Raw genomic sequence first — 10,193 nt, 5'->3', positions numbered from 1 at the left:
TATAAGGTCAGTTATCTGTGGCAGCTATTTGTATACAGGTTAACTCCAAAAGGTAATCATTTGTAGATGTACATACAAAATTTTATGTTTTCATTTAGTGGTTCAAACTTTTATTTTGGTAAAAACTAAGGATGCACGATATTGGATTTTTGGTCAATATTCGATATGCCGATATGTTAAAACTTATTTGGCCGATAACCGATGCTAATCCCAATATTTTATATATGTTCTTTTGTCAGAACATAGCCCTCCTATTTAGGATTATTTTCTACAAAAATTGTGCAACAGCTGTAAGAGCTGGTGACATACAGTATATTAAGTAACTGCCATATGATATGCATAGTACTTTAACTTATATTAAATGAAAAGTGTTAAATGTTATTTATTAGCATTAGTCAGCTGTGATGCTGTCTCACTTGTGGAGGCTTGTTCCAGGTTTCTAGCTGCAGTGTGGAATCCTCTGCACTCCTGTGCATGAAGGACAGACTTTTTAAGTTCAAAGTTTTTGTCTATCCCTTGTGCCGTAAGACTAATCACGCTAACGGGGCTAACACGACGTCCAAATGTCTGAGGTAAAACTCACCCAACAAGTCGTGCTATCGGCTATTAGCTTCTCAACAACGTTGGAAATTACGGATTGTAACTATCTCAGACTGGGGACGATGTAGCAAGGCTCAACGTAGTCCATAAATCTTTGGAATTCGAGATCCTCACCAACAAAAACTAAAACTTCCACACCACCGTCATTTTGAATTTTACTCTCCACCGTGAGCTCGGAAATGCGCACGTGGCGTCATCACATTGTGCTGTAACGTCATCACATTGTGTTGCCACTGCAGGCGAAAACATTGCCTTTTATATCGGCGAGTTATTTTAAAGGAATGGCCGATGTCCGATATTGAATTTGAGTGCTAATATCAGCCAATACCGATACCATGTCGATAGCATGCATCCTTAGTAACAACATACAATAAGACAGTCTCAGACCAGGGGTGTCCAATCCTTGTCCTCAAGGGCCACTATCCTGCATGGTTTGTTTGTTTGTTTTGTTTTCTGCTCCAACACACCTGATTCAATGGTGGAACTACCTCTTCCTTTTCTACAGAAGCATGAGCACATTGATTCATTTCAAGAGTATTAGAGCAGAGAAACATCTAAAGCTTGGAGGATGGTGGCCCTCAAGGGCTGGAACTGGACAAACACACACAGAGGCAAGCCAAAATGTTTTCCTCAGCCTTCAACTTTTGGTGACAGGTGGCGATGACAAAGTAAACTGCAAGATAGTGTTGTAATCAAGACCTCCTAACCCGAGAACAAGACAAGACCAAGACCAGAGTGTACCGAGACCGAGACAGGACCAAGACTTTTAGAGTCTGAGACCAAGTCAAGACCAAGACTGAGGGAGGACGAGACCAAGTCAAGACCAAGATCTCAAGTCTTGGAGCTCAATCTTTTCACAGATTATCTGTCTTATACTATACCGTCACAACACAGTGGCAGTTTTAACAAATATGTAAAAAAGTATATGTATTTTTTTATAAAAGTTACATACTGCAACTTTAAGTTTGCTTTTGAATGAATCTATCAGCTTTTATACATTTTGAAAGCTACATAACAAAGAAATCAGACATTCAGTGGTTTTTGCACAATAATTTTCATGTCATGTGACCCACTGACACAACACTTATGTTAAACTACTCTACTAGACCTGACAGACGAGGCACCCTCATTTATTTCTCATTTTAACATCCTGAAGCCCTGGGTCCTCTTATGAGGACATTGATCTATTAGAGCAGTTGTTCCCAACTGTGGTCCTCGAGGAACACTATCCTCCATGTTATAGGTTATTTTTCTGCTCCAACACACCTGATTCAGTGATGCAATTACTTCTTCAAGTTCTGCCTGTTAATCACTCATTCATTCATATCGTGTGTCAAAGCAGGGAAACAACTGAAACATGGAGGATGGTGCTCCTCAAGGACCAGCAGTGGGAACCATTGTTTTAGAGAACTTCATAGAAAGCTGAACTTTTATTTTTAGAGTACTGGTAAGTGGGACCTCCTATCGCCAATTTGCAAAGAAAAATATAAAATGCAAAAGTAAGCCTACCAACATGGACATCATTTTTTCTAAAACTACTTCCTGTATCATGACAGAATCTAAGTATTTAACTTAGTAGGTCCTACTAATAAATTTTTGTTTCTGAAGAGTGTTTGGTTCGGTAATTTGTTGACGGTTCCTAAGCAAACCATTACGTCTCATAGGAGGGGCAGACTGAGCTCAGCTGACCGAAATCAGACTGCCTGCTTCGGATCGAACGAGAGGAACACACCGCTGAAGCCACGGAGCTCAAATATCCAACGTCCAACGTAAAACTAACTTCACCGCAGTAGAGAGTTGAGGCTCCAGCACAGAACAAACAGTTCAGAAACAATTTGAAATTAGGAAAAAAAAGCTATTTATTAACTAAGTCGCATTTTAGGCTGCTTATTGCTAGAGAATCTATTCTGACCCAAAGTGCAGCCGCGACTGGTTCTGAATGAGGCTTTACAGCAGACAGCCGCTGCCTTCTCTTCCAGGTACTGCGTACCGGCGCAGAATCTTTTAGTGGTACGCAGTACCGGACTGTACCAGCTTACTTTCACCCCTGCTTGCGACGTTATGTTCTGTTGTCTGTAATGTTCTGTTGGTACAGAACCATGTGCGAGTGAATGGGGGTGGGCGTGACAGCGATAACCAAAACATGTATTTAGCAATGGGTCACGTTATCACTTTGATTTGAACCAGTACGTTTTGCATCCAATAAAAACAGGATGTTGACAAATAAACTGGACAATATTCTGGCAATTTAGCGATATTTCCACAGTTGTGGTCTTGACTGGTCCTGAAATAAAATCCAGAGTTCTAAATGTCCGAGACAAGACCGAGACCAAATGTGGTCCAGTCCGAGTCCATCAAAAAGTGGTCTCGAGACGGGTCTTGAGATCAAGACCCGTCTCGAGACCACTTTTTGACTACAGCACTACTGCAAGATGCTAAAAATGTTGAGCGAGAAACTTTATCTTTGTATTTAAGGTTTAATTGGGTGAATAACTATGATTTCAACTAAAAATATTTAATAGAACATCTGGAGAGAACTAAAGCAACATTTGGAGAGAAAGCTTTTTTTTTTCATTTTAAATAAAAAAAGTATTTTACATATTAAGTGTACTAGGTTGTAAAATATGCTTTTTTATTTTCTACTTTTTATTTTTTTCAAATGCAAAAATGAAGTAATTACTCCACCCCGGGGTGTAAAGACCTCCCACTCAAACTGCTCAGAAATGAGACACCTTGATTGGAAGAGACACACACAAATCACTCACCGTGCCAATACATATTATTGTTGGTACAAATCACAGGTTTTGTTTATTCGGGTGTCACTTTGGTGTTGTTTTGATCTCTGCTCCTTTGGGGTGTTTGTGTCTAATTTTATATTTTTTAATGAAGTTTTGAGCTCAGTTTTGGTTGTTCCTCTCTGCTTCGTCTGGGTTGCATTTTCATGTCAGTTTAGTCATTTTGCATCGCATCATGGGTGTTTTGCGTTTCATTTTGGTCGTTGTGTGTCACGCGTGTCTCTCTGAATCTCTTCGTGTTTGTTTTTCACGTCTCAGTTTGTTCTTTCATACGGCTTCACTGGGATTCTGCGTCTCTGTGCCTCTGTGTGGCCATTTTTCTTCTTTCTGATTGTATCTCTCTGGTAATTTAGGAGCATTCTAATTTGGGCTTGACATCTACAGCATGAAAATTAATCAAAACCTAAAACCATCTGCAGGAAAGACCAAAGACACTGGGACCTCGGACTTCATCAATCAATGCAGCAGGCGTTCAGTGTGTTCCTAAGAATTTATTTTATCATCATGACCAAGAAACAAGAACTAAGTGGATGAAATAAATCTTTTTAAAAAGAAAAACATGAAAGACGCGATGCTACATAAAGAACAAAGTCATGTTTTTCCATCTCAGCGGGAAGAGAAAATGAGCAGTGCTCTGTTGGGTGCAGATTGTGGTGCTGGTCACCTTGCTGCCTGACAGCTCTTATTTCCAGCCTCAGAGTAATGAAGAGGCTGGAAAAAGGAAGCAACAAAAACAGGGCGCTTCTAGTTGTGACCTCCTGGTTTTATGTGACCTGTTACCTCATGAAAGACAATTTGTGCATGACCCCTGATCCCTGTCAGTTAAAATATTTCTGGAAAGGCAACGCAAACGCACACTAGCGCGCACACACAAGAAGCTGTTTGTTATCTGTGAGACTGACTTTGCTCATTGTCCCTGATAATGGGGGAAAATGGAAATACAGAAAACAATTATATCCTTGCATGGCTCCAGCTCTCACCTGAGGAGAGCGTTGCAATCCATCCATGTTATCCTTCCGCTCCCTCTGAAATATTTAGGATGCAAAGACGGGCTCTCGGAGCATGAAGCGTGTTGCACTCGCAGGGCTGGAATCGCGGGCGAACTTGAAGAGCACTAATCAGTGTTGCATTGCTTTTGTGTAAAGGTACCCGCTACACCTGCCGGCTGGAAATACCACGCTGATTTGCATTTTTATTTGATTTTAATATATTCTTCAGGGGTGATGGTTTCCAAATATAGAGTATCCTCATTCTGCGCTACGATTGCTAGCAACAAGCAATGCAAGTTAATTCTGTTGAGTAGTGTGTTTTTAATAGATCAAAGTAGAAATCTGGGGCTGTCTTATGCAATTAAGGAGATGCATTAAGAAGAACAAACCCCTGTGGGCTGTTGTTTTCAAATGATGCCCCACTGCTTCCACTGGCATGTTACGATTAATGCTGTGCCCTTTTGTTGAGTGCATCAGACAGCAACATTCCTGCAGACCCACTACAAGATTAGGATTTTTTTATTTTTTTTTTTACCAAAGGCTGCTATTAATGTTTTTTTTTTTTTTTCCATCACAGAGCCAGGAGTCAGGTAACTTAACACACATGACAAGAAACAAATATTTCAAAATCCCATTTTGCCCCTTGGATTAAAATTTGGCTCCTAATTTCCATTCTTAAAACTCCCTTATCCAACTTTAATCTTTGTCAGGAGTGCACTGATTCTGTTTATTTAAAGCTACCCCCCCCCCCCCCCCCCCCCACACACACACACACACACACACACACACACAGGCAAATCACAGAATCCTGAGAGGATTTCAATCATCCTGATCACGATCTAATCACCTCTAATGCAGAGGAGCAGTTGAATTAAAGACAAGCAAACTGGGTGATCTGCTACTATCCAGAAGGTCATTGGGGGGTGGGGGGGGTGTCTTTGTGTTAATTTTTCCCCACCAGAACTTACATGACAGCTCAAAAATTTAGATTCCTTCTTTCCTCATTAAACTTAAGCTACTTTATGGTTAAATGTGATTTTCATTTAGATTTGTACTTAAAAGACTTCGTAATGGAATCACCAGTATCTTTTATTTTAAAATATCTCCAATCTAAATTTTTTCCATGGGTTCTTCCAAAATATATTTTATGAACTTTTACACCATCATCATTTTGTTTTAACTGATTATTCACAGGGTGGCACGGTGGCGCAGTTGAAAGAGCTGTTACCTCTCAGCGAGAAGGTCGTCGGACCAAATCCCAGTTGGGATGTGTTTGAGTTTGTGTAAAAACTTTTATTTTTAGTTTTCTTTAATTCTGTAAAAAGCTGGTGTGGTGTTAGCTGGGAGGAGTTTGAAACACATACTCTGTGCACTGATTGCATGAGACTTTGATTTTGATAAGAGGTTTTTATAACTTTGGCATCAGCCCTGTTATCAATTAGCAAAATATCTCAAAAACTAATGGATGGAATTCAACAAAACTGCCTGAAAGTAATCATTGAATGCACATCTACAGCTTTTTAATTGGAGTCCACCTAATCCAATATAGCGTCTTAGCTAACCATTTATAGTCAACAAAAAAAATTGTCCCTAGCTCAGTCAGTTCGGCAGATACTGGGCTAATTTTTGTGTGGTAATGACTGAGAGTCGTTGACAACCTATATGCCAAGTCCAGAAAAGTTATGTCAGGTCGCCTGGATGGTTTGTTTGTGTTGAAATGTTTCGTATTTCATCCAAAAGACTTCGCAGTCAGAGGAGCCACAACAAACTCAGTCCTATAAGTGGCACACTCACACAGTGGGCCAACCAGTTTGATGGTGATAAGATGGTTTCTGGAGTCCTCCATCTCCTCCTCTCAGGCAGCTATGGTTAAAGTGGTTCAAAACATCAAAGAAAACACCAGCCACCATCTTATCACCATCAAACTGGTTTGCCCACTGTGTGAGTGTGCCACTTATGGGACTGAGTTTGTTGTGGCTCGTTGGAGTGTTTTGGATGAAAGACCAAATGTTTCAACACAAAGAAACCGTCCTGATGACCTGACTTGGATTTTATTTTTACCTGGATTATTGAGCATGAACTTTGATATATGCCTCGTGCTCATACCTGTGAGATCTCACAATACCACGAGATTGTCAATAAGTGTTTTGTAAAAGAATACAGGGGGAGTGATGGTGCAGAGGTTAGAGAAGGTGGTCGGAAGATAGCTGGTTCAACTCCCGGTGCCAACAACATCAAAATGTGGGTGGGATTGGTGAAACACTCACACCTGCCTCCACCCTGATTTGCCCCACTCTGGGCCTTTGTGCAAGGCCCTTAACCCCCTCCATCTGCTCCCCTGGGTGTCCTAGATAGCAGCTCTCTGCTCCACACAAAGGGCTGTGGTAGCTCGGTGGTCTGTGGCTGCATCAGGAAGGACATCCCGCATAAAAATAATCGCCAAGTCTTCGTACGACTCGGTTCACTGTGGCGACCCCTGAGGGAGGAGCAGCCGAAAGAAAAAGAAAATAAAAAATTTACCAAAACGGCTACAACCACGATCATCTAAAATTCAATCATGAAAGGTGGTGGGTGATATACATCCCTTTGAGGAACGCTCAGCCTTTAGTTTAGCTTTAGTACGTTAACTGGAGTATTTGTGGCTGTGCTCAAGAACCAGTCTCTCAGAAAGTACCAGAGCATCCATGCAGGCTCTTTTCCAAAAACCAAATAATCCACCAGCAGTTTCAGATCATCAGATCATCGGCAGAGAGTAAAACCAGTCTGCATTCCTGAACAGGAGTTTTTACTTCAGGCTGTGTACCAGGACAGAGTTTTTTTGCTTCTCAGAAACCTCTCTGCATCAGTAGGACCTGACAAACCAAAATATTCAAATGTGGTAAAGCGATATGCAAATCTAGCCATGACACATTTCACAAACCCCCAGCTCATTGTCAAACATAACTTCAAATCACTTTGCTGGCAATATACCAGATACCCCCCCCCCCCCCCCCCCCCCCTGCCCTCTTGCGCTCTGCAGCCTCCTTGATCTCGTGTCACGCTGATGGCTGTAATTGTCAGATGGTCCTTTACTGCACAGCTCTCATGTGTGGAGAGGCTGCGAGCAGTGGGTGGTACAGGCCAGCGGTTAAGGTGGGTCACAGTCGTCAGGTCCTGAACCTCTGATCCTCCAGGACACAATCACAGGCTGGTGATAATTGCACGGTGGATCCAGTGTTAATATTTAAAAACAGCTTGAGGCAGGTGTCTCCATCTGCCATTACATGTCTTTATTCCCTGTGTACCCACATTCCTCTTTTCATAATCTTCTTACTTTGAACATTCTGCAAGGACTTTGCTTAAAGAGTGAGACGCACAAGAATAATTATTCTGGTTTACTGAGAACTTCCATATTGTGTCACTTTTCCTCTGTGTGAAAGGAGCAGTTTATGAAAATAGGCGCACAAAATGTTATATTATTTAGACCTTGTCTTAATTTGTCGAACTGCAAAATTAGCACTATATTTTGCAGCTGGAAAACCTGTGAGGTTGTTTTTGTCAGGATCTGTGTATTTTTTTTGTAGTTTCTTTGTTGGTTGTCAGGTTTTACACCTTACTTTCATTTGATAATGTTCTGTTCAGTTTCCTCTCTTCCATCAGCTGCTTCTCCTCAGTCTGTCCTCCTCCTTCAGCTCCTGCCCCGCCCACTCTCACCTGTCCCCAGTTGTCATGATCCCAGGTGATTGAACTCTGCTTGTCCCCTGTCCATATTGCTGTCTGCATTTCATCCCATCCTCAGTCTAGCATTGTTTTGTTATGCCAGGTCCAGGTCTCCTGTGTGTTCTCCTCGAGTAGTTTTTTGTAAGTAGTTTAGGCTTTTCAGGCTGTTGGCTTATTTCTTTAATAAATATGTTTGTTTGTATTTATTCAAGCACTTTGTGTCTGCATTCTTAGGACCAACTCTTTGCACCTGTGACCTGTTTTTGCTTCTGTAAAACACCAACTCTATAAGGACTAATTGTTCTGATAGAGCGCCTTTAAAATATGATGCCTTCAGATAAAACGGAGTATTCAGTCAACAGTGTAAAACATCAAAATTATATTAATTATTTGTAAATAAAGATCCCTTAGAAAGACACACTTCTTTTAGGACATTGTTACATTTTCTTATTGTCAAGCCAACTGCTCTTTGAAAAGATGTACGTGGCTGAGTGGTTAAAGCAGTCGTCCTCCAATGCAAGAGTTGAGTGTTTTGACAAATTATTTAGAAAAGGGCAACGCTTCAGTCTAAAGTAGAGCTTAAAATATAAATTCTACATCATTAGACTTCTTCAAACTGAAGGAGGAGAACTTCACTGACAGCGATGTGTTCAGAAAGCAGATGTCGGCCTAATGCAGTCTGATGTTCGCTTGTTTTTCTCCTTATCAGAGGGGGGCACCTGCGAAGTAATAGCTGCTCACAGGTGCTGTAACAAGAATCGAATTGAGGAACGATCTCAGACGGTGAAGTGTTCCTGTCTGCCAGGAAAAGTGGCTGGAACCACCAGAAACAGGCCTTCGTGTGTTGACGGTGAGTATTTTAATATTAAAAGGTTAGACTCCTTCTCTGTAAAACATATCTGTAAATATTATTTTTTTCTGTATTACTTCAATAGCTGCAGTTTAAAATACAAAGTACATGAATTTACTAAATTTTACATTCATTTTTGTAGAATGTAATTATCAGTTTAGTGATGTAATAAATAAACAGCATAAATGGGAAATCACCATTCTGAACATATTTTTAACATATAAAGCCGATAAAATACTATTGCATTAATCTTTTTTCATTATTTGACAAGAAATGTATAACTTTATATACAAAGTAGCCATTTATGTACAAATCAGTTAGATTAAGTTAGATTAAACTAGACTACTTGTTTTTTAATAATTAGTGACTGGAATTATTGAGGCAGGTCTGAGGGAGCTGAACCATTTGGTGATCTGACCCAAATGATCTGGATCCCAGAAAATAATGTAATGCCCATCTCTAGCAAAATGCATTTACTTTTTAAAAATAATAAAACACAGGTAAACAGTTTTTTCAGAAATATTAATTGATTTTAATCAGAATGAAGCACACTTTTAGTGTTTGTAGCTGTTTAGATCGGCGTTGCTTCAGTTCTTCTCTTGAATAGCAGGTGTCACCAATGAGACAATAATACTACAGGACGAAAACCAGCAGAAGAAGAGTTGTACGCACACATGCACACAGGAGACATATTTTTAATATAAAACATAATTACACTTTTTTCTTCATTAATATTAGAAGTCTTCATAAGCAATTTTTTGTTTGTTTGTTTGTTTGTTTTTGGGCTGCTCCCTTCCTCAGGGGTCGCCACAGCGAACTGAGTCACACGAACACTTGACAATTGTTCTTCCGCCGGATGCCCTTCCTGACACAACCACAGACCACCGAGCTACCACAGCCCTCTGTGTGGAGCAGAGCTGCTATCTAGAGTGCCCAGGGGATCAGATGATGGGGTTAGGAACCTTGCTCAAGGGCCCAGAGTGGGGCAAATGTGGGTGGAAGCAGGTGTGGGTGTTTATCATCCACATTTTGATGTTGTTAGTCTATCTATCTATCTATCTATCTATCTATCTATCTATCTATCTATCTATCTATCTATCTATCTATCTATCTATCTATCTATCTATCTATCTATCTATCTATCTATCTATCTATCTATCTATCTATCTATCTATCTATCTATCTATCTATCTATCTATCTATCTATCTATCTATCTATCTATCTATCTATCTATCTATCTATCTATCTATCTATCTATC

At 40.3% G+C, this 10,193-nt stretch overlaps 1 protein-coding gene across 1 annotated transcript in view; it reads left to right on the top strand.

The window, feature by feature from the left end:
• LOC119416832 (chemokine-like protein TAFA-1) overlaps nucleotides 1-10,193 on the top strand; it is a 43,560-nt gene that overhangs the window by 26,541 nt on the left and 6,826 nt on the right. Inside the window, exon 3 of the mRNA XM_037684023.1 lies at nucleotides 8,793-8,933. Coding sequence (XP_037539951.1) covers nucleotides 8,793-8,933 — 141 coding nt within the window. The remainder of the gene's footprint in view (nucleotides 1-8,792; nucleotides 8,934-10,193) is intronic.

This window comes from Nematolebias whitei, chromosome 11, assembly GCF_014905685.2.
Source record: "Nematolebias whitei isolate Nwh7 chromosome 11, NemWhi1, whole genome shotgun sequence".
NCBI lineage: Eukaryota > Metazoa > Chordata > Actinopteri > Cyprinodontiformes > Rivulidae > Nematolebias > Nematolebias whitei.
The sequence above is the reverse complement of the archived record's forward strand: the minus strand, read 5'-3'. Positions and strand labels throughout refer to the sequence as shown.